The following is a 26,141-nucleotide window of genomic DNA, read 5'->3' on the forward strand; positions in this document are numbered from 1 at the left end:
TGAAATGTGTTATCACTTGACAATTTATATCGACATATTACAGATATACAAGAAATGTAATCCCACTTGCGAATATGGAGAACCATCAGCTGTTTAATGGACTCACGACAATGAAATGTTATGCCGCACCGGGACTTGATCCTGGATTTCCCGCCTATCGCGGGCCAATACAGCACCACTCACGGAGAGACGCAAACTTCCACGTGACATCCGCTATATATCTTCCAGTGCAGGGAAAATATTTTACTTGAAGGTCACTTGCCCTGTGTCTGCGCATAAATACGATGTTCCATTGCCTGTGTTGTTCCGAATTACGATACAATGTTCCTTCGGACGTGCATACGCATTGCGCGTTGGTTCTTCTTATAGAAATATGGAAACCATTAAGTCAGCGTATTATGGTTACTTTCATGCAATTATGGCATTTGGAATTATATTTTGGGGAAATCAGCCACTGGCTAAAAAAGTACTGTGTGTACAAAAAAGAGCCATATGGATCATGTGCAGAGTCCATCCTAGAGACACATGCAGGAATCTTTTTAAGAACCTTGAAGTACTCACATCCACTGCGCAATATATATTCTCTTTGATGTGCTTCATAAGGAAAGAATAATCCATCTTTAAGCTGAATAGTGCACATCACAGTCACAATACTAGAAGGAAACACGATATCCACTATGAACAGCCAAATCTAAATACGGTGCAGGAAGGAGTCCATTTCAGTGGCTGTAAGATTTTTAATGCCCTCCCTTCAAGAATTAAGTGTTTGGTAGATGATGATCTCTTGTTTAAAAAAACCTTAAGGCAGATCCTATTGCAAGGATCATTTTATACAATAGAAGAGTTCCTGAACTACAGTGTTTAACATTTCTTGTATTGTAAATTGCAAATGTATGCCCAAATTTGTATTTGTAATACCGAATATTTTTATTGTAAACATATATTTTACAATATTTATTTCTCTGTAACACTTATTATTTTGTAATCTTTATCTATCTCTAAAATGTATTTTTTTGTAGTGGGATATAAGTTACTGATTTTGTTTTGTAATCTCTATCTCTAAAATGTATTTTTTGTAGTGGGACCTAAGTTACTGTCTACTGTTTTTGTTTTGTTTTATGTATTACCATAAATTCTGGCCAAAAGCTTGTAAAATTGACACGTTTCATATCCTGTGATAGTGTCACAACATCGATCACCGGAACAAGAGATAAATAAATAGATAAATAAATACATGCTGGGCAAGCAAATTTCAAGTACAGCGTCTGACCTGTACGAGAACTTACGTGAGGGATGTAAGAGGCGCAGGGCTGACGACAGGTGGAGGTCTGGGTCTGGCCAGGAGTCGTGCACGCACAGCGAAACTGTGAGGCGGCCGACGGCGATAAGCGGGAAATCCGGGTTCGAGGCCCAGTCCGTCGATTACACAGCTGATGGTTGTCCAGATTCCCAACCGCGAATACATTTCTTGTATTTCATAACGTCTGCAGTCGCGGCAGTGGCCGTGGCCTCAGACACGCATGCATGTCCAAAGGAACTTTGCACCGTAATTAGGAACAACACACGCACTGCAGAATCGTGTGACGGATTTCCTCTGTTTCTCTTTGTTTCAATACCACTATACAAAAATAATTGTTTGACAATAAATGTGTTACATGTGAGGAAGAAAAGACACATGTACTGGGTGATCAAAAAGTCAGTATAAATTTGAAAACTGAATAAATCACGGAATAATGTAGATGGAGACGTACAAATTGACACACATGCTTGGAATGACATGGGGTTTTGTTAGAACCAAAAAAATACAAAAGTTCAAAAAATGTCCGACAGATGGCGCTTCATCTGATCAGAATAGCAATAATTATTATAACAAAGTAAGACAAAGCAAAGATGATGTTCTTTACAGGGAATGCTCAATATGTCCACCATCATTCCTTAATAATAGCTGTAGTCGAGGAATAATGTTGTGAACAGCACAGTAAAGCATGTCTGGAGTTATGATAAGGCATTGGCGTCGGATGTTGTCTTTCAGCATCCCTAGAGATGTCGGTCGATCACGATACACTTGCGACTTCAGGTAACCCCAAAGCCAATAATCGCAAGGACTGAGGTCTGGGGACCTGGGAGGCCAAGCATGACGAAAGTGGCGGCTGAGCACACGATCATCACCAAACGACGAGCGCAAGAGATCTTTCACGCGTCTAGCAATATGGGGTGGAGCGCCATCCTGCATAAACATCGTACGTTCTAGCAGGTGTTTATCAGCCAGGCTGGGGATGATGCGATTCTGTAACATATCGGCGTACCTCTCACCCGTCACGGTAGTAGTTACAAAACCAGAATCACGCATTTCCTCGAAGAAAAAAGGCCGCATAACGGTAGATGTGGTAAATCCAACCCATACCGTGACTTTCTCGTCGTGCAATGCAGTTTCCATGACAGTTCTAGGATTTTCGGTAGCCCTAATTCTGCAGTTGTGGGCGTTGACAGACCCGCGGAGCGTGAAATGAGCTTCGTCGGTTCACAACACGTTACTAAACCAATCGTCATCTTCCGCCATCTTTTGAAACGCCCAAACCGCAAATGTTCTCCACTTCAATGATTCTCTCTCTCATTACAGCTCATTTGTACACGATTGTCATGTGCAGTCACTGACGTTTTGCTGTCCAGCGCCATCTGTCGGACATTTTGTCAACTTTTTTTTTTTGTTCCTTACAAGATAATAAATGACAGAATCATCTCCAAACAATCTAACAAGGCTGCTCAGATGATCTTCCACGAGTATGTCATTTATGTAGTTTAGGAGCTGCAGAGGGCCTCTAAGACTTGCTTGAGGAACGATTGATATTACTTCCGTTTTACTTAATGACATTCCGTCAGGTACTACAAACTGTGAGTTTTCTGACAGGAAGTCACGAGCACAACTGACGCGATACTCAATACGCAAGGAGTCTGATTGGAAGTTGCTTGTGAGGGACGGTGCCAAAAACGTTCTGGAAATCGGAAAATATGGAATCGATTTGACATCCTCTATCGATAGCTTTCATTACTCCATGAGAATTTCTGAATCCATGCTGCCTATTTTTCTATAAGTCTTCTTCGAAGCGATTAATAATATTCAAACACAATATATGTTCCAAAATTCTACTGCAAATTGACGTTAATGATATGGGCCTCCTTTCTCGGGTATCTACGTGAGTTGTGCCACTTCCCAGTCTCTGGGTATGGATCTTTCAGCAAGCGAGTGGTTGGATATGATTCCTAGGTAGGAACTATTCTATCAGCGTACTCATAAATAAACATGACTGGTATACAATCTGGACTGGTGGACTTGCCTTTAATAAGCAATTTAAGCTGCTTCACTACACCGAGGATATCTACTTCTAAGTTATTCGTATTGGCAGTTTTTCTACATTCGAATTCTCTCATATTTACATTGCCCTCTTTGGTGATGGAGTTTCAGAAAACTGTGTTTAGTAACTCTGCTTTAGTGGCACTGCCATCAGTAACACAAGACTAGTTCCTTCTACATCTTCAACATGAGTATTCTGTGATCACTCCCATCTACTAAGGTGAGAACAGCTATGTTCACAGGGCCGCACTCATACTTTGTCCCTCACATACTCGATCGCATCTCACCTGGTCCAAGAAATCGTCCTATTCCACAGAAAACGCCAGAAATTTTCTGTAACAGTGGGAGAAACGTAAGCACTAACATTCCCGCAGTTTGGCAGTTCTACAAGTTGTAACTGCCAATGAGAGGCTCCACTTGGTTATGGCACACGTGGAAGAAACTTGTGGACTCCCTTCCTCACCAAATTCACGCCATTGTGAAGGCTAGAGGCGCTGTTTGATGGTGTTGGCGCCGTGTTCCCTGGAGGGTTGTGAGGAGCCTCTGTTCCTTTTGACTGACACATTAAGGCAAGGAGGGTTCTGTATTGCAGAATCTGAAGAGTGTGGGCATAGCAGTATGTGAGGGTAAGGCACCGTCCGATGTTGAGCGCAAGATGTTCACCACCGAATCTGGGACCACGGTGCTGGTTCATCTGAAGAACTGCTGTATATATCAGCCACCAAGTTCTCGACTATCTATCCCACCAAACTACACCTTCTCAACAGCAGTAATATGTACATGGTATATCATGGAAGAGAAAATAACACAGATGCACTCGATTTTCAAAATATTGATAGGTAATTGTTTGCGAAAATAAAATTGACAGTTATAATTCACAAAATATTAGACAGTGGGAGAACAAGATATGTTAATATTAGATTTCTAAAAAAAAAAAAAAAAAAAAAAAAAAAAAAAAAAAAAAAAAAAAAACACTATTGTCATTCCTTGTTTTATTTGCAAGAATTTTTAGCTCAGCTAGTCATCGATGATCGGAGAGCCTTTACAAAAGAGAATGACAGAATAATACAGTCGTTTCAGAGAGAGTTCTTTGTAGGTTCGAAAAACTATGCTCCTTTTGAAGTGTACGTTAGGTACAAATGTATTTATTACACAGAACTATTTCTGCTGCAGTGTAAAAACCATTAAAAATATATTATTCATAATGTACACAGTTAGCCTACAAAATATTACTCAGTCCCGTTCCAATTTATTTAATGCACATACAGCATCGAAATCTAGATTGTCTAATAGTGAAGTTTTAAATGTCTACTAAAAATTGAAATGGACTCTTGTTTGTAATAGACAATGCTGTAAAAATAGTGGAGGATGAGAAAACGTGATTTAGATTCGTATATTTTCCCAGTATAAATTTTGAAAGTTCCCTATGAAAATTTTTATACGATAACATTAATATTTCTACATATTGCTAATTTCTGCTTTTATTCCTCAGTAATATACTGAAATAATAAGGTAATTTTCAAATACTTGTTTGTAAAAGAAGAAATGATTACTTTGTGTGAGAGACAACACAGGTCTGTATAGTACCACTTTTGTGAAAAATACAGAGATGTGTGCGCATATACATGATGCGTAACTTTGACCTTGTAGTCATTAAAATTATTCCAGAGTTATGCTTATGTACACAAGTGTCCTTGACTTTCTCAGAAATTATATTTGATTTCGCAGAGATCTATAATTATACTGTACTTGCATGGTGCAACAGCGTTTAGCATTTACAGTTTGCCATTTACCGCTTAGCATTTAGCATTTACCGTTTATCAATTGGCATTTACTGTTTATGATGTCTCACAGGCAAACTGCAAAACTGTTTGACACTGCAGATAGAGTGTATTACAAATGGCTAAAATATTTTATAAGTGAGTCAATCTGTGACACGGTTCCAACCGGTGAGACCTATTTCCTATCGATTTCTTTTCTCTGCATAGTTAAGTAATTGTTGTAAACATGATAACAGTTTTTATGCACTATTTTCAACCAAAAACCTACGAATTCAATTACGAACAACTTAAATTGGAAGGAACGCATAGAAAAAGTTGTAGGCAAGGCAAACCAAAGACAACGTTTCATTGCCAGGACACTTAGACAATGCAACAGGTCTACTAAGTAGCCTGCCTACACAACGCTTATCCGTCCCCTTTTGGAGTACCGCTGCACAGTGCCGGGTCCTTACCAGGTAGGATTAACGGAGTACTTCGAGAAAGTTCAGAGAAGAGCAGCACGTTTTGTATTATAGCGAAATCGGGAAGAGAGTGTCTGTAACATGATACAGGATTTGGAGTGGACAGCATTAAAACAGAGGCGTTATTCATTGCAGCAGAATCTTCCCACGAAATTTCAGTCGCCAACTTTCTCCTCTGACTGTGAAAATATTTTGTTGACACCGGCCTACATAGGGAAAAACGATCATCATAAAAAAAGTAGGGAAATCAGAGTTCGCACGGAAAGATGTAGCTGCTCGTATCTTCTGGAATAACAGAGAATTATTGTGAAAGTGGTTCGATGAACCCTCAGCTAGGCACTTAAATGAGATCTGCAAATTTCCCATGTAGATGCAGATATAGACCTGAACTCTAAAATTATACGATCTGTTACGACTGATACACGTGCTTCGAAATGTAAAGTCTGTCAACCTAGTCCAGCCTATGGGACACACACACACACACACACACACACACACACACACACATATATATATATATATATATATATATATATATATATATATATATATATATAGGGTGGTCCATTGATCATGAACGTGCCAAATATCTCACGAAATAAGCGTCAAACGAAAAAACTACAAAGAACGAAACTCGTCTATCTTGAAGGGGCAAACCAGATGGCGTTATGGTTGGCCCGCCGCTAGATGGCGCTGCCATACGTCAAATGCATTTTTTAAATAGAAACCCCCATTATTATTACATATTCGTGTAGTACGTAAAGAAATATGAATGGACCACTTTTTCGCTTTGTGATAGATGGCGCTGTAATAGTCACAAAAAATATGGCTCACAATTTGAGACGAACAGTTCGTAACAAGTAGGTTTTTAAATTAAAATACAGAACGTACGTACGTTTGAACATTTTATTTCGGTTGTTCCAATGTTATACATGTACCTTCGTGAATATCATTTCTGAGAACGCATGCTGTTACAGCGTGATAACCTGTAAATACCACATTAATGCAATAAATGCTCAAAATTATGTCCGTCAAGTTCAATGCATTTGGCAACACGTGTAACGACATTCCTCTCAACAGCGAGTAGTTCGCCTTCCATAATGTTCGCACATGCATTGACAATGTGCTGACGCATGTTGTCAGGCGTTGTCGGTGCATCACAATAGCAAGTATCCTTCAACTTTCACCACAGAAAGAAATCCGGGGACGTCAGATCCGGTGAACGTGCGGGCCATGGCATGGTGCTTCGACGACCAATCCACCTATCATGAAATATAGTATTCAATACCGCTTGAACCGGCCGCGAGCTATGTGCCGGACATCCATCATGTTGGAAGTACATCGTCATTCTGCCATCCAGTGAAACATCTTGTAGTAACATCGGTAGAGCATTACGTAGGAAATCAGCACACACTATACCATTTAGATTGCCATCGATAAGATGGGGGCCAGTTATCCTTCCTCCAGCCGGCCGCGGTGGCCGTGCGGTTCTCGGCGCTTCAGTCCGGAACCGCGTGACTGCTACGGTCGCAGGTTTGAATCCTGTCTCGGGCATGGATGTGTGTGATGTGCTTAGGTTAGTTAGGTTTAACTAGTTCTAAGTTCTAGGGGACTGATGACCTAAGTTGTTAAGTCCCATAGCGCTCAGAGCCATTTGAACCATTTTTATCCTTCCTCCCATAATGCCGCACCATACATTAACCCGCCAAGGTCGCTGATGTTCCACTTGTCGCAGCCATCGTGGATTTTCCGTTGCCCAATAGTGCATATCATGCGGTTTACGTTACCGCTGTTGGTGAATGACGGTTCGTCGCTAAATAGAACGCGTGCAAAAAATCTGTCATCGTCCCGTAATTTCTCTTGTGCCCAGTGGCAGAACTGTACACGACGTTCAAAGACGTCGCCATGCAATTCCTGGTGCATAGAAATATGATACGAGTTCAATCGATGTTGATGTAGCATTATCAACAGTGACGTTTTTGAGATTCCCGATTCTCGCGCAGTTTGCTGCTACTGATGTGCGAATTATCCGCGACAGCAGCTGAAACACCTACTTGCGCATCATCATTTGTTGCAGGTCGTGGTTGACGTTTGACATGTGGCTGAACACTTCCTGATTCCTTAAATTACGTAACTATCCGGCGAACGGTCCGGACACTTGGATGATGTCGTCCAGGATACCGAGCAGCATACATAACACACGCCTGTTGGGCATTTTGATCACAACAGCCATACATCAACACGATATCGACCTTTTCCGCAATTGTTAAACCTGAACGGTCCATTTTAACACGGGTAATGTTGTTGTTGTTGTTGTTGTTGTCTTCAGTCCTGAGACTGGCTTGATGCAGCTCTCCATGCTACTCTATCCTGTGCAAGCTTCTTCATCTCCCAGTACCTACTGCAACCTACATCCTTCTGAATCTGCTTAGTGTATTCATCTCTTGGTCTCCCCCTACGATTTTTACCCTCCACGCTGCCCTCCAATACTAAATTGGTGATCCCTTGATGCCTCAGAACATGTCCTACCAACCGATCCCTTCTTCTGGTCAAGTTGTGCCACAAACTCCTCTCCTCCCCAATCCTATTCAGTACCTCCTCATTAGTTATGTGATCTACCCATCTAATCTTCAGCATTCTTCTGTAGCACCACATTTCGAAAGCTTCTATTCTCTTCTTGTCCAAACTATTTACCGTCCATGTTTCACTTCCATACATGGCTACACTCCATACAGTTTCAGAAATGACTTCCTGACACTTAAATCTATACTCGATGTTAACAAATTTCTCTTCTTCAGAAACGCTTTCCTTGCCATTGCCAGTCTACATTTTATATCCTCTCTACTTCGACCATCATCAGTTATTTTGCTCCCCAAATAGCAAAATTCCTTTACTACTTTAAGTGTCTCATTTCCTAATCTAATACCCTCAACATCACCCGACTTAATTCGACTACATTCCATTGTCCTCGTTTCGCTTTTGTTGATGTTCATCTTATATCCTCCCTTCAAGACACCATCCATTCCGTTCAACTGCTCTTCCAAGTCCTTTGCTGTCTCTGACAGAATTACAATGTCATCGGCGAACCTCATACGGGTAATGTATCACGAAGTAAATACCGTCCGCACTGGAGGAATGTTACGTAACACCAGGTACTTATACGTTTGTGACTGTTACAGGGCCATGTATCACGAAGTGAAAAGAGTGGTGCAACTAAAACACTCATATTTCTTTACGTACTACAAGAATACGGTATGTAATAAAAAATCGGGGTTCCTATTTAAAAAAGACGCAGTTGATATCCGTCTGAGGTATGGCAGAGCCATCTAGCGGGCCAACCATAGCGCCATCTGGTTTCCCCCTTCAAGCTAGACATGTTCCATTGTTTGTAGTTGTTTTCGTTTGACGCTTATATATAACAAATAAATCTCGTTTGCTAAACCCTAGTCACTCGTTTTTTTTATTTCTATGTCAGTCCTGTGAACCAGTAATTGTTCGCAGCTTTGTGTTCCATCAGTATTACACTTGTCTTTTCTACAAGAAGAGAAGCACTTGCAGATTAAAACTGCTGAGACGTGGCCGCCCACACTCAACTACCGCCAGTGGAGCAGCAGTGCGGCGTGGCGTGACTCGCGGCGCGCGGCCAGCAGCCGACTCGCTAGCGCCGGCCGGCTGAGGAGCCGGTGCAGCTGCTGTTTGTGCACGCGGCGAGGGAGGAAAGGGGCTCGGCAAGGGTGGCGCCAAGCGGCACCGCAAGGTGTTGCGCGGCAACATCCAGGGCATCACGAAGCCCGCCATCCGCCGCCTGGCTCGCAGGGGCGGCGTGAAGCGCATCTCTGGTCTGATCTACGAGGAGACGCGCGGAGTGCTGAAGGTGTTCCCGGAGAACGCGGTGACGTGCACTGAGCACGCCAAGCGCAACACTGTGACGGCCACGGACGTGGTGTACGCCCTGAAGAGGCAGGGGCGCACCCTGTACGGTTTCGGCGGTTAGGCGCACAGCAGGCCGGTGTGCTGTGTTGGCCTTCCCGCGGCCGTGCTTGTGGGAGAGACGCTTACAACCTGCCCACTCTTGCCTGTCAGCCAAGCAGGCAAGCTGTCGCACATTACCAGCAGAGCGGGCACACTACTTAACTCCCAGCCATGTCAGGCTACGCCCAACACAAGCAGGCTACAGTAGTCATGCTTGTCTGCCCGTCTTCTCGCTATGCTACACTACGTAGCACTTTATTCTGTACGCTTTCACTGTATTGTTACGAGTGGGGTTAGGAAGTTGATGAAAAGCCTTTGTCACCCGCGTATCACAAGACGAGGTTCAATGAAATTCATTTTGGGTCCTTGTAGGCTAGGAAATAGTGGATTTTATTTGCCCCTTTTTTCCTTTTCGGCGTATTTCATTTTCATTTATTTCGATAGGGTCTGGTTTATTTGCAACTTCTCTTTCTCGACTAGTACTGGCTATTCTCAATTAGAACCACCATCAGGTCAACTGTAATATGTGTTTTCTGTAGTAACAGAACCATCTCCGAAAGTCCAGATCCCTTGGACTTACGAACATGAAGATGTCTATTATACTGCAGACCCAACTAAAGTAAGGTTTGGAACTCTAGTTTCTATAACCACGGTTATAACAATTCAATGACTTTTCGAGATGTGTGTTATGGGTTCGTAGAATTCCTCTAAATGACCAAAATAGTTCATTGTAAAGTCCACACATATTAAGTTAATCTAAAATGTACATGTGTGCAAGAAAAAGCTTTTCTTTCAAACTAAACTTTCTTCGCATTACGTTACATGCAACTAGCATGGGGTTTTCAACATCCAATGAACCATATTTTTTGCCTATTTCAATCAGCGTTTGCCCTAAATCAGGAAAGTCTATATGCTGCCGAATTGACTGAATTCGTTAGCACGTATTTCCACACACTTGTCAGCCACTAAGTCTTTGTCCTCTTTCAAAATATTTATGGAATGAGGAAACCGCAGGTCAGATTTACAGACATGTCGTAACACGCCCAAACGTCCGGAATGAGTGTTCTATAACATGGTACTCAATTTGCATTGCGAGCCAACTACCGATTTATTTGAAGCTGCCTCATAAACACACGAAACCTTCTGCCATGCTGGCCTTGGGCTTTGTTTGCTGACTGGTATAATTCCCAAACTTTTAATTTCTCCTCAGTCTTCTTTTTGTTGGTTTGTGCATTTTGCTGCTCCAACCTTTATGAAATGAGCTGCAGTGAAACTACCTATGCAAACGTATGCCTGGCTAGTCACGTTGGATTGACAGCGCCACCTGTTGTGAGGTGCAACAGGCTGAAAGTGTCCCGTGAAGCTTGCCAGGCTTCCGGAAACCCGTGTCAGTCCGCTTTTACCACAGTAATTCAGTACACATGTACTCTTATCTGCGTTGCGGCAGGTTGAGCTGCTTTAATGGTTGCGGCAGAGATAGGGGCAGGCAGGCTGGAAGGAGAATTTGTACGCCTCTGCCAGCAGCATACTGACACACGGCGGCCTGCAAGCGGCTGTCGCCACTTGTCCACACCGCGCCCCAGTCAGCTGACGGCTGGACTTGGTGCGTTTTGCTGTGTGGGGAAGTTGTGGGGCAGCGGCCTGCACAGGTGCTCCTACCGTGGAAGGGCGCTCTCCCTCCACATTCAGTTCAAAGAAAGACATGAACATTCCTCTCCTGTTCCTACTGTAAATGTTTAAACAATACTCGGATTTAAACTTAGGGCCATATGACTGACTATAGATGGTTGCTTGACAATTCACATAGTACACCAGATGTTTAAATACAGGTGTTAAAATTACGAAAACAGAAAAGTGAGTGAGAAATCCAGTAGTCCGTTGTAGCTGCATTTATTTCTTTAAGTCTATTAGAGAGCCACACAACTGGTTTCTAATCGAAATAACTAAATACAGCTACAGTGGATTCCCGGACTTTTCATTCAGTTTTATATTTTTAACAGTTTTAACACCTGAACTTAAACAGTTGTTGTACTGCACGCACTGTCGACCAGTGATGTATAACCGTGTCAGCTGTGGCTGTGAGCACCCAGATCACCCTACGTGAATCCCGTCGAACGCTTATGGGAAGTGATCGAGAGAATAGTCCGTACTCAACATTCTGCACTGGCAGCGGTTTCGCAACTACGGACGGCTATAGAGGCAGCATGGCTCAATATTTCTGCAGCGGACTTCCAACCATTTCTTGAGTCCATACCACGCCCAGCTGCTGCACTATGCCGGGTGAAAGCCGCCCCTACACGATATTGGGAGGTACCCCGTGACTTGTGTCACCCCAGTGTATTTTGTTGCAGTAAGTATTCTCGCCATGACACCCTTTACATTCTTTGTGTGCGCCATATTTTGGCAGCAGGGAAATCCGCTGCGGGTTCAGAGACTCTCGCCCCTTGCTGCGCCAAAGTAACTCCGACACAGACATTAGACCTTCTTTCGTAGCTTGTAGGTGTGGTCGGGAAGAATACAGTCAGTAGGACGTTAAAGGGAGAATAAGGACTTAGAACTAGGAGTGAGAGAGGTGAAACGCTGACTCAGTCCTGCAATAAATTTTAGCTACTAACAGCTAATATTCAGGAACCCTAGAACAACTTATGAGCGACCCAGTATAAGATTGCATGCTCACAGTGCTGTTGTGCAGGTGGAAGTGCCATCACTGGTCGGTCTTGAGGAATTTCAGTAAGACTCTGACACAACTCTCATTTGGTGTAAAGAGTGGCAGTTCTCTTTAAACGCTGATAAATGCAATGCCCTCTAGTGTTCCACATTTATGCAGACGATTTAGGACGTAATCTGAGCAGCCGTCTTAGGTTCTACGCAGATGGTGCTGTCGTTTATCGCCTAGTAAAGTCATCAAAACAAATTGCAAAACGATTTATAGCTGATACCTGTATTGTGCGGAAATTGGCAGTTGATATTAAATAATGGAAAATTTGTGAACATCCACATGAGCAATCCATTATACTTCGGTTACACAATAAATCAGTCACATCTAAAAGCTGTAAATTCAAGTAAATGTCTAGCAACTACAATTACGAACAACTTTAATTTGGAAGAACACATGGAAAATATTGGGAAAAGGTAAACCAAAGACTACTAAAGAGAGTGCCTGCACTACACTCGTCCGTCCTCTTTTGGAGTACTTCAGCGCAATGTGGGATCCTTTCCAGATAACACTAGCGGAGTTCATCGACAAAGTTCAGAGAAGATGATGATGATGTTTGGTTTGTGGGGCGCTCAACTGCGTGGTTATCAGCGCCTGTACAAAGTCTCAACCTTTGCTCAGTCCAACCTCGCCACTTTCATGAATGATGATCAAATCGTGAGGACAACACAAACACCCAGTCATCTCGAGGCAGGTGAAAATCCCTGACCCCACTAAGAATCGAACCCGGGACCCCGTGCTCGGGAAGCGAGAACGCGACCGCGACACCACGGCCTGCGGACTTCAAAGAAGAGCAGCGCGGTTTTAGGGCAGAGAGTGTCACTGACATGATATAGGATTTGAGGTGGACATCATTAAAATAAAGGCGTTTGTTGCGGCAGGATCTTGTCACGAAATTTCAATCACCATCTTTCTCCTCAGAGTGCGAAAATATGTTGTTGACGCCTACCTACATAGGGAAAAACTATTATTGTAATAAAATAAGGCAAATCAGAGCTCGAACAGAGTGATATATGTGTACGTTTTTTTACGCGCGCAGGTCGAGATTGGAATAATAGAGCAGTTTTGTGAAGCTGGTTCGATGAATCCCCTGCCAGGCATTTAAGTGTAATTTCCAGTGTCCACGTAAGCGTAGTTGTAGACGTACGACAGAAAGGAAACCCCGACAATAGCCGGTTAAAGGATTTACAATGCTGGTCACACTTAGCAAATGTGGCAATCACGTAAAATCAATGTTGGGAAAGGCGAGTGTAACACTTGGATTTCTTGGAATGCAAAGCGTCTGTGCTAGAAATCGCATACAAGAAAGACCACAGCGCGACAAGTTCTAGAATATTGTTTCACTTTTAGAGTCCTTATCGAGTGGGCACGATAACAAACATGGAGCAATAACTACTTAGAATAGCGCATGCGAATGAGTGACATAACTTCCTGGAGATTTTAAGAGGGAGTCTTCAGAGGCCAGACAATGCAGTACTCATGAGCTGCTGTTGGGTAAATTTAGAAAACCCGGATTGGACAAAGGCTGTCATGCTCCCACCATCATATATCTCATGTAGGTTTCATGAGAGTAAGCCAAGAGAGACCAGGGTGCATACAGATTCATTAAGACAGCCATTCTTCTATCGCCCAGTACACAAATGGATTAGAAAACTGGTAATACACATATTGTTTGCCCTCCGCGATGCACTCTACAGTGGCTTGCCGAGCACCTACTTAGATGTAGAGGTGGAACTCAGGCAGTGCACTGACATCCTGGCTGTGACGTACCTCTTGGGGGTGTGGCCGAGCAGCTGTAAGAGGCGCTCGATGTACGACGGCGCCAGAACGACGACCGCCTCGCTGCTGGAGACGGTGACCTGTGGCGGCAGCAGCGCCTGCAGGAACTCCAGCCACGGCACCGACGGGTACGCCCGCTGCAGCTTCTCCACGGTGGGCGGTTCGTACGGCTGCGTCACGTTGCCCCTCTTCTCTCTTGTCAGCGAGATCTGTAAACCGATGGCGGCCGCGTCACGATCACTGCGCTCGTGTCCAGTCTCCTCTATCAGACTTTAGGAAGTTGCAATACATCCAACAAGAAATTGTTTACGAACTGTGGACTGATATGGAAAAAATTGCCGCAAGATAGGAAATGAAGAGGATGGCACCTACATAATTTAAGACAACCACTGATTGTGGAGAATGGCTAAGGGAGCATTAAACAAGAGAGGGGAACAACGGAAGGTGAACTGGTAACTTTAAAAAATGTAACAGTGAAATCAGCAGAGGATCAAAGAGACAAAAACGCAGGGCCCAGTAGAGGTATTGAACCTAATTGATAAAACGAGAAAATACAAAAAAAAAAATGCAGCAAACGCAGCACGCGAAAGAGAATATAGGGGCCTATAAAAGTGACCGACATAATGAGCAAAATGACTGATCGTGAGTGGCTAGAGGACAGAAACAAAACTGTAGAAGCGTGCATAAGTAGGGACAGGTAGATGTCACCTAGAGGAAAATCAAAAGATCCTTGGAGAAAAGGGAAGCAAATGTATGAATATGTAGAACTCAGATGGCAAGGCAGTATGAAGCAAAGAAAGGAAAAATGGACAGATTGAAGGGATGTATAAACGTAATGAATTCGAAGAAAATATTATAGAGAGGGAAGCGAGTGTAGATGAAGGTGATTTGGGAAATATAGCTTAGATGGCAACTCAGTACAAAGCAAAGAAAGGAAAGTTCAAAGGTTGAAGAAATATCTAGAACGGCAATACAATGGAAATGGAAACAGTGTCATAGAAGGGAAAAAGGACACAGATGAATGTGAATGGGAGATGTGATATTCGAGAAATATTCGACAGATCACTTAGACATAAGTCTGAACGAGGGCCCTGAAGTAGACGAGATTTCTTCAGAACACTAAATCATTAAGAGAATCAGTCATCACAAAACAATTCCATCTCATTGAGAAGATATTTATGAGTACATCAGGGTAGATACCTTCAGACTTCATGCCGAATTTAAGAATCAAAATTCCAAAAATGGCATATGCTCACAGCTATGAGTATCACTAAACCAATAATCAGCCATGGCTGCAACAATGAATTACTTAGAGTGAAAGGAATACTGCCAGAAGTCAACCTGTTACAGCTCAGTTTGGCTTTCGGATCAATTTAGGAAAGCAGGAGGCGGTAATGAGCCAATGGTTCATCTTGAAAGCTATTTAGAAGAAAAAAAAGAAGAAAAAACTTTATTTATGGGATTTCTAGTTTTAGGGAAAGCTTTTGACATTATTGACTGGAATATACTCGTTGAAACTGTGAGGACAGTCGCACATGGAAACCAAATAGTCATTATAAGAGTCTAAGGGTGTGGAAGGGAAGCAATGGTTTAAAAGAGAGCGAAACAATTTCGTAGTCAGCCAGAGATGGCTAATGTTTTGTAAGATCACTTGAACTGAATCAATAATATGGACAAAATATTAGTCGCGCCCATAAAAAAGCACACTGTCCACTTTTACATGCTATAGACAGTGTAAAACTGGTGCCATGCAGTCATGTGACCCTCCACTGAAGACTTCATTCATTGTAGTGACGCAAGAAGATCCTAACCAACAGTGATCTGAGACAACGCCACCTAGGAACAAGGCCTCACAGCGCGACTCGTGACGTCACGACTAGGGGTCCGAAATACCGAGCGTCTTGTTAGGCTCTACGCCACGCATATGAAAACATTAAACAGTTTCCTGGTAGACTACTCACTGTTTTATACACAAATCTGTAAACAAACGCTAATCACTCTCACAGGAGAATTACATTGTTCAAATTTCGTAAACTACAGCTCCAAAGGTGAAAATACTTTTTAATTTCCGTCACTCGCGTTTTGAAAATGCGAATTTCTAATTCTATAACTCTGACAGCACTATTTTCACCGTGTAAGTCACCTTGCATAATTTAATTGAAAATGAGGTACCGCAATTGGAAAGACTGACAATCAATCGAAGCAGGTACTCTGGGACTTGTATCTATGTCAAATTCTAGTTTCGTATGACAGATACCTCATTTGGCAGTCATCTACAGTTTTATACTTACGAAAACATTACCGTACAGAAACTTGTGTAAACTTCACTGAACCTTTTACATACTACTTAGTTTAAGAGATTTGCCAGTAGAAGACTAGGTAGTGTTAAGTTATTAGGTATTATAAATTGACATGGGAATCACACATTAGAATCATTACAAACTCTGACAAACTTGCCCACTGTAAGCCATTGTTTATCAGCTTGAAAATATTGATTGTTATAAATTTGCACATTTTCACTGTTCTACTGTATACAAAGACTAACTTAACAGAATACCAGCTTAGGCAGGATTTACACTCTCATGGAACTGAGGTTTAACTGAAGAATGGGACACCACCCATCAGCTTCATGTAATGACATATCTTAAGATCCTGTTATTACTTTTTACTGTACAAACTGATCCATTTATATTCACCCATCCACATACTGATCCCCATCTTTTAATTAAAATACTTGTCATTTGATACACTGATCATTGGCAATGGGTATTACAGCATTGTAAAAATTTAAAATGTCATCTATAGTGCCATTTGTGAAAGCAGATGAGTGGTATCCCAATCTTCAGTAATGCCAGAACTAGAAATAGTGTGCATCTTCACATACCTTACTGCAGATTATCTAAATCATAGAACAGCAATGTAGTGAGTATGAAGCTGTTTAACAGACTGCCTCTAGAATGGGTAGAAGCTTTATTTGATTTATTCAAGCACAAGTAGTACATTTGGTTATCAGTAAATCCTCCCTACTCACTTGAATGTATGAGTGTAAATATCACAGTGATAACTGCTCGGTGAGTGTACCATAATTTCCTTAATGATTTCAATTTAAGATGCACTACACAAATCGTTTTAGCTTGAATATTTTACTTTATGGAAAATCTGTTGTAACATTGTTTTTTAATTTGTGTAAAGTAATTTTTGTATACATGCTGTATACTTTTTAAACATTTGTAATTTGACTGTCTATTGCTGCAATAGCTAAATGGCAATTAAATTCTTTTACTATTCACTATTTAATGTTGTCCCAGAGGAAAAAAAGCACTGCTATTCCAAACTCCAAAAACATTATCAATTTCTCTCAAATGAAGAATGGCTTAAGTTATGTATTGTCCTCCCCCCTCCCCGAAATATCGGTTGTATTGACAGACTGGACCTGTTCTGCAGATTAATATTTACTTATGATGATGGCAGACTAGCATGCTAATACTAGCAATGAATTGTTCTCCTTGTGAGAATAATTAATTTACTGACTGGACAAAAATATATACAAAAACTTGTCAACCACAGAGCAGGAGCAGCATTAATTATATATTTACTGATGAACAGAAAAGACTATTCCCCTAATTCTATGAGATTGGGGTTTCACAGAGAATTTGTTGTAACAAATTAATCTGTAGCAAAGCCTCATGTTAACGGCTGCACCATTTCGAAGAGAGCAGAAGGGGTCCAATACATAACATTTACCAACAAGATGTATGGGATACTGTGCATGAAATAAAAACAGAAAATAGAAATAAACATTTATTTCACATCATCTTCCCAAGCCCCAAACAGTATAATTTAACATTTTTTCAATCTTTTGTACACAGTTACATTTTTAACAGTAGTTACATCATTTCTCCTCTTGGTGTAATTGTTTAGCAAAATATTTGCAAAGCAAAACAGTATGCAATTCATGACTGAATCAATTGAGTGTTTATTTTTAAAGTGAAACCCATAAAAAAGATTGCTGGGAATGTTGTGGGATGCTACCTTCACAAGTACATTTCTCTGATTTGCCTGTTCTAAAAATAAAATTTCCTGGTCTTTCAGAATTTTCTGCAGAGTTAAATAGACATATGTCACACACACTACTACATCATCTGCAGGATATGCCAACCCTCCTCTGTCTTTTACCATAATCAAATCATCACCACCCTGCTTCATTTCATCTGTAGTAAGGAATACCTTACAGTATTCACAATGGTTTTTCTTAATAGCTTGGTGTGAGCAGTAACCTGCTATGTAATGCAACAGTGGCCAAGTATTCTCATCTATTCCATCAACATCATTTTCATCTACCGCTACATTTAAAAATTCTGGTATTGATGTTTCTTTTAATCCCTGAATTTGAGTATGAGTAGAAAAAATATCAGTGGTCTTAATAACAACATCCCCAACTACTTTCGACCGAAGCACAAGGGAAAACATAGATTGTGTACCTTAGTTTTTGTTCAGTTTCAAAAACTTGTCTTAGAGAAACATGATAATTTCCCCCACATAGCTGGCGGTATTTGCCGAACCTGTCTTCTAAACTATCTGTCTGTACTTTTCCTAACAGCAAATATGATCTGTTTTTCTCAGAAAGCCAGTAGTCACTGAAGTCTATCAAAGCAGCAGTTGTGTGTTTCAAAGCGCTATGTGTCTGTCGAGTAAGTTTTCTTTCATCACTACACTCTTCCCAAGAACATAATCATGAGATGAAGCACTGTAAGAATTCTTGTATGTGATGGGATTTACTAGTCACAGGTTCTTGGAAAATATTTCTTAACCTCTGTCCCTTGAGTAGTGTTTTTACATTTACAATATCCCACCAACGATTTATTATTTTTATGAATGTTGCAGTACTTTCCCAGTTGCTAATTGCTTTCTTTGAACCAAATGTGCCCAAAGCAACAACTGTCGTATCACTGAAAATACGCAACACTAACTTGACATTTTGGCGCTCAATTGAGTTAGGAAATAGAGACTTCAAAGTTAAGGAACTGCCATATTGCAATAGTTCATCTTTTTCTATCAAGTGCAATTCTTTCAGTGCTCCAACAGAAGACAAACCTCCCTTCAAACTGTCACTGAAGTCAGGAAAACACAAGATCTGCTCCTTTTGGTTAAACCAGTTATTGCGGATACACTTCAAAATATGGACAGTGTCCACAAAATAATACAATGGGCGATTTGGAGAAGACTGTACAGGGTGATCATACTTTATTTTCACATCTGGAGGAGTAGAAAACTTAGACATTGCTTTCTTATTAATTGCATTATTGTCTGCTACTATACCAACCACCTCAAATCCAACTGCTTCTAATTTAACAATGACTGCTTTAATGTAAGAGAACAGAACATCACCCTGAATAGTATGAACTGGCAGAATAGATACCACATCCTTGTAAGGTGATTCCATGCTCTGAACCATAAAAACATAGGCGCTGGTTGCACACAAAAATTTTTCAGTGTTAAAGGCACATCCTACAACATTTCCAGCTTTGTAATCAAGCTGAGACTTCAGATGAATTTCATCCATCAACAGGAGCACAGTTTTATCATCTGAGGATAAAGTACCTACTTTATTTGTGATGTAGCTCATAAACTGATGACCCTGTTGCTCAATGACAGGATTTGTTGAGAGTTTACTACAAAGCCTTGAAAGGGTGTTAGGACTAGGCATAGAAAAACTGTCAGTGTTCCTCAAAAATTTGTAAGCATGTGGGCTTATAGAATGTACTAATGACCACATTATCATAGAGTTAGTATCATACCTAAATTGAGTTGAACTTCTGCACTTCAAAAATGAAATCTGTTCCTTCAAAAATGTAATTTTAGTTTCGTTTCCTGGCAACTTTTCTAATAAATTTTGCAATAACTGGTCAATTAAAGACAAAATGTTATCTACAGGAGCCTCAGAACTATTATACAGAAGATAAATGTTCTTAAGAACATCACTTACCACCTGTATGTTGTTTACTTTCATGGGAAATTTCGTGTTTCCAATACATTTCACTTCAATATCATTATTGAAGACACTGAGTAATAAACCATTGCTTATAACTACGTGGCAAAAAATTCTTGGGTAAGGACTATGCTTTAGTAACACTAGTCTCACACTGTCAGATTTGTTTATCACTACCCAGTCACTGTGCTTTTCACATTCACTCAACTTTGTTTTCATTTGTTCTAAACTATCGAACGATATCGCATCAATCATTTTCGCATGTGTGTCCACACTTTCTTGGATAGCAATTTGAAGAGCACGATTTTCTAAACGCCCCCTACGAATTTCTGGGTCCTCTCGTACTGCAGTTTGATGACTCGACAAGTAAGATGGGCATCCAGGCAACTTCGATGGGATAGCATCTGAAAAAATTAATAATAAAGTATGAAACCGATCTCACAGCATATAAGTGAAATAAAGATAGTTCTTATGCCACTGTACTTTACTAAGAGCGTGTTTCGTAACTCACCTTTTCTCAAGCGTCGACGATCCAACGGTGCTGTCAAGAGTATACCAGTTTTCGGGTCATACATGCTGGTACTGCTTAAAATGTCGTCCTTGTTGAAATGCAGTTCACATATCTAAAAACAAGCATACAGTTCTCTTTAAATCATATAACGAAAATTAATGAGGTATGAGATTATAAATATGTTCTTCTGTTTACTGTATTTTGTTCAGCTGTACTACATTTCAAGTAACTACGACACACTAACCAAACAAATACACTGATACTTACAACAGAGTGCTTACTCGGTGTCCAGTCCTGTCTGTGAACAGCCGATAACCATTTTCGTCTTAAATTCTCGTCAGATGGAAAATAAAATACACTGACTTTAGGTCCATTATCGTAATTGCCCCTGCAATTCGGCATACAACACCTTCGGGGCATCGTAACTGAGTATAGAGCAAATAACCACTCACGAACAGCACAAAGTACAACATGGAAACGCTACGAATCACGTGTGTCGGTAGTCGGTTCCTAGCTTCTCAGACCCCTACCCGTGACGTCACAGGCTCCTTAGACTCACGATGTGAGGCCTTGTTCCTAGGTGGCGTTGTCTGAGACGGGTCTTGCGCCTTTTCAATGAAAACTCGTTGACAACATGAACTGCTGTTAACGGACTCAGGACCATCTAAATTAGTTTCCAAGTGGAGTCTGGAAGACTTCTTTAATGTTATGAGCATTTAAACTACTGGTAAACGTAAACAGTTAAGACTGTAATGATTTATGTGCATATAGGAGTAACTTACACATTATCTGTGACAAATTGAAACATGGAAGTAGTTTGTAAGAAATTACTGGTAGTCTTCCCCGGTTTTCTGCCGAATCCTAAAGTTAAGGGGACCCAGACGCGAGCGAAATTCCTATGGTCGACCACACTAATGTTGGTGCACTTTTCTCAAAGACTATTTGTTCAAATCCAACCCAATTTGAAACTTACATACTAATGATGGTACTCTATTATCAAAAACTATTTGTTCAAATCAAACCAAATTTGAAACTTGGATAAGTTGTCAAATTTTCTTCAGGTTGTATTGCTTATATGACAGTAACATTGTTATCAGAGTTGAAATTGCAAAGCATACGTCCTAAACAATTAACATTTACTCGTAACGTCCCAGATGCGGTCTCTCAGACCGCTAGCGTTTATTGTTACTCCGTTCCTAATGCATAGTCGTGGGGTACGAGATTACAGCAGCGTCCAGTTGTTGTTTCCCGAAGCTGTCGTGGTTTCCTTTGTCAGTAGCCACTTGAATGCGACGTGGACTACACTATTACTGCTTCTTTCGTGCTAGCGGTCTCTGAGACTGCACCTTTGCGTTATGGGTTCAGTAGCCATATCTTCGTCTACTGTTCGTGTTTAACGGATCCTGACTTTGAAGATACTGTTTTAAAATGGTTTGAGGACAGTTTAGCAAGTAATGTTGAACCAGACAGCGACAATGAGTTTGCAAGTGAACGGAACAGAGTATAGCAACAATGGGAAAGTGAAGACGAATTTGTTTTGCCTCCTGTGAATTCCTTTAATAACACAAATGATCGAAGTACGAAGACAGAAGTGTGGAGACTGAATCTTTAGCTAGAGGTTCTGCTATAAATACATTAGGTAGAAAAAAATATCGTTACTCGTCGAAGCCTCTTCTAACGATGGCAAACGGCATTATTTTTCCGCATGCTTGACGTTAGTGGGCTGAATGCGTTTACCCTTCACAATTCCTATAAAGAAAATACTCAGATGAACAGCTTTAATTTTTGAAACAGTTCTTAAACTGTATGGTGACACCAAAGATAAAAAGCGAGTTGACGAGTATCACATACCCCGTCAATTTCGTGCATCCTTTAGGGTGTAGCAGAGAGGAGAAGTTGTTGTAGAATGATTTGCAGAAAACGCAAAACGTACTCCACCAGCGACCCAAGAAAGACGAGACAGACACCTTATGTTTGCAGTTGCTGCAAGAAGCTACAAACTTTTCCAGCGAGTGCAAAGAAAGTCTATGAGAGGAATACTAAACACCTAAAAGGAACTAATGCAATTTGTATTTTTTGAATCATTTGTAGGAGTTCCTTATGTTTTTGTTTCTACATCTACAATAAGCAATGAAAATATAGCAATACGTAAAATCGAGTGCCGGGTATCTGAATTTTTATGGCATTAATATCAAGTAATATTATGTTCATTTTGTACAGTTTTCTGTTTAAACGTGTTTCTTTTGTAAAAATTAACTTAAATATTTTTTTGAATATATTTTGGTTAATACAGCCTTTAACATAAAACCAGAATTGTTCCACTGAAACAGTCCTATCGGGGGAACATGTGCAACTGAGCATTATAGCAAAGCTTTAAAATATCGCTTCAGTTGAAAGGTTCTTTTTATTTAGAACACGACCGGTTTCGAGCTCTTATGCGCTCATCATCAGGTGTTATAACCTTTTGCTGCGACCCCAATCGCTGCGGTGGACGTGTACAGGACGCGGTGTCTCATCTTGCTCTGCGCTCGTTGGTGATACGCCGCATCCTGTACACGTCCACCGCTGCGCTCGGGGGTCACATCCCAAAGTTATAACACCTGATGATGGGCATGTAAGAGCACGAAACCGCCTGTGTTCTAAATAAAAAGAACCTTACAGCTGAAACTGTATTTTCAAGCTCTGTTCCACTGAATTAGGAGGATGAAATTTTTATGGTTATTTAAATATAGCGGTCGTCAGACCGCACCTGGGACAATGTGTGACAAAAAAAAGAACTGGGAAGCTAAGAGCTTAAAAAAAAATAAGACACTTGCCAAACCTTTTACATGATTGCTATAATTCTAGTATAATTTCATGAAAAAGATGTAATTAATCTCTGTAACAAGTTTCATTAACACAGATATAGTAGTTTCGCAGAAAGTTGTACCTAAAGTTACAAATTTCATGCTTTCAGGAAAAAGCATTTATGTAATCTTTTCAACCTACATTCAAAGTTAAAACTTGCCAGGTTCATAGCTGTCAGCGTTGTGCGTTTGTGTATCCTGCAGCTTACGTTTGGAATCCATCTTTCGAATTTTGGCCTCTTCTCTTACCTGTACTATACCTTCCTCAGCTGGTCAGTTGACAGTAGCGCATTCATCACGTTCACCCCAGGTTCTGTACCTACATCACTGAAAAGTTTCAGCCTGCTGGCTAATCCATCACTGGAACACAACGCTATATTCATGAAGCCAGTTTTTATGGGTTTTACGCCCACAGAAATTTTTTTGGGCAAACGTTTGCATTCACAGTTATTGAAGCTTTCGTTGGGATTCTGACTTCTTGCATGTATGTGTCTAGCAAGCAAGTATTTATTGGCTAAGTCTTAGCTAAGTCTAGAGATAGATTTTATAACGTCTGCGACTGACAGTGGAAGGGGATGGTTATCTCTATACAGGGCGAACATCAATAAAACTGACAAACTGCAAGGTAGATTCCTGACTGGACGCACAGGAAAAAAGGTCCTATGAACATGTGTCCAGAAAAGCATCGTTCCCGTGGTAGGTGACAACTACAAACACAATAACCTTGTTTCCTAAAATCAAGCGCTGTTTCAAATCACTACGGCGTGTGAAACGAAAGCACTACGCTGAAATGATATTCAGCTGGCTGTCGCTTACATACGCTTAGCAGCAGGTTCACCAACTTGAAAAGCAGTGGTCAAGTAATAAATGGGGTGAAAACAAAGAAAGGCCGCTGCAGCCTGAATAAACGCAGAACAATTCACACCAGGTAGAAGGGGTTTTGTAGTTGCTAAGAGAATGCTCTTTCTTCTTATGCATCAGATGTATGAACACCACACGTAATCTGGTTTTGAAAGGACTGGGGTGTAAACAAAGTTAAAAGAATTCTTTATTTCGATGCATCTTCGCTTCCGGGTTCCTTTAACGTGACTAGATATTTTGGTGATCCACTCGTCGTCCTTCTCAGGACAGTCGATGCTGCAGCTGAGTCCCACTGAAAACTGATGCAAACGTTGGAGACTGTCTTCCCATAGACTCTCAAGCACCTCAGGTCTACACGGCACGTGCGACACCCACCACAGACGCTGCCACTTGGAACTGGGCATAACAGAAAACCACCACCAGTGACTGCCCTCAAACACCAGGTCTGGCCACACTGAGGAACAATATGTTTTGGATGCAATAACGGCGCGGTTACGTTTGGTTGTCATACGGAAAGCGTCCATTCATCCTGTGGTGAATTTCTTCTTCTGCAATCTGGTCCACAGGCCTTACCTGTTGAAAACGAATGATGTTCCTCTACTGGAAGAAGCTGTAGTAGAACCAGTAGCTTTATACAAATCCAATGGGTGCAACATATGTTCTCCCATATCAAGTTATCTGAGCGATTAATTGAACGGTAGTTCAATTCGGTGTATCTGGAATTGTTTGATATGCAAACACCGTCAAGCCCATACTGCTCTTCAGTTCTATTTTCAACATTCGCATGTAATCCCAGCTTATGGCATCGCACTAAATCTAATGCGAAAAAGAATAACAAAACGGATTATCTGTGACAGAGAGATTGCTCACATACTACACAATTTGACCGCTACCAACGTTCAACTTGTGGTTACGGCTTGTATATCCTGCCACGCCGATTTTGATTATTCAAAAGTCATAGTTTACAAATTAAAACCGGAATTTCACGTATTCTTTTTTCTCACATGTTCGCATACACTTAGCGGAACTCCACGGTCAAACGTTAATCATTATTCTGCAGAGTTCTCACATTTATTCAGAGCTCCTTACATCCGCATCCGAACATGATGGTGGCTAAGCTTCAAACTGCACTCTTTAGGCTTCACGAAGCAACTCTTTAGTCCATGCATTATGGGTGAACGTACTGTCCTCTTACTGGCTGATATACATCATTAGCCATCCCGATATTATTATTAATCAGCACAATCCCAGGTCTGTTACCTTTCATCAGTCATAATTTAAAAGCTTTAATGAACGATTTCCTAATCGGTCAAATTTAGAAAATTCACATTTATGAAAATAAGTCCCACGTTAAATAACAGAATTATCATAAAATGTTGACTTTCTCGTGATTATGACTCACCTACTCAGTACACTGTTCTCATGCTAAAGTGTACTCAGTTAATAGACATAACATGTTTATTAATATGAATGACGGAACGAAAGTAAGATAATAAATGATTATTATCTTACTTTCCATTCGCACCGTCATTCATATTAATAAGAAAATAAAATTCTCAATAATTAATGAAAGTCTCAATAGTCACAATAGCTCAGTTCTGTTTTCATAATATCTTTTAACTACGTATTATCTTATACAGAGGGTTCCAGAGTAATGTAGACACTCTATAATAGTTAATATCTTTGGAAGAAAATGACATATCGTTGCACTTTTGCATAGGCCATATGTAACATTGACAGCGCATGTTCCTTCTTCTTCCGTGTTAACGCTTGAAACCAACATCTAAGTCACGTGACTAGGGGCAGAAACCCGAGTTCCTTTCATTACGCGGTCCGTGAATTGGGGCTGACAGTTACAGTTTCTCCGATTTAT

The 26,141-nt window shown here is 40.9% G+C and overlaps 1 protein-coding gene across 3 annotated transcripts in view; it reads right to left on the reverse strand.

Annotated features, from left to right (window-relative positions):
* LOC124719898 (neprilysin-2-like) overlaps positions 1-26,141 on the reverse strand; it is a 252,554-nt gene that overhangs the window by 72,550 nt on the left and 153,863 nt on the right. For all 3 annotated transcript variants that reach the window (XM_047245086.1, XM_047245084.1, XM_047245085.1), the window contains exon 7: positions 14,053-14,270. In XM_047245086.1, coding sequence (XP_047101042.1) covers positions 14,053-14,270 — 218 coding nt within the window. The remainder of the gene's footprint in view (positions 1-14,052; positions 14,271-26,141) is intronic.

Source organism: Schistocerca piceifrons, chromosome 11, assembly GCF_021461385.2.
Source record: "Schistocerca piceifrons isolate TAMUIC-IGC-003096 chromosome 11, iqSchPice1.1, whole genome shotgun sequence".
In the NCBI taxonomy this organism is placed as follows: domain Eukaryota; kingdom Metazoa; phylum Arthropoda; class Insecta; order Orthoptera; family Acrididae; genus Schistocerca; species Schistocerca piceifrons.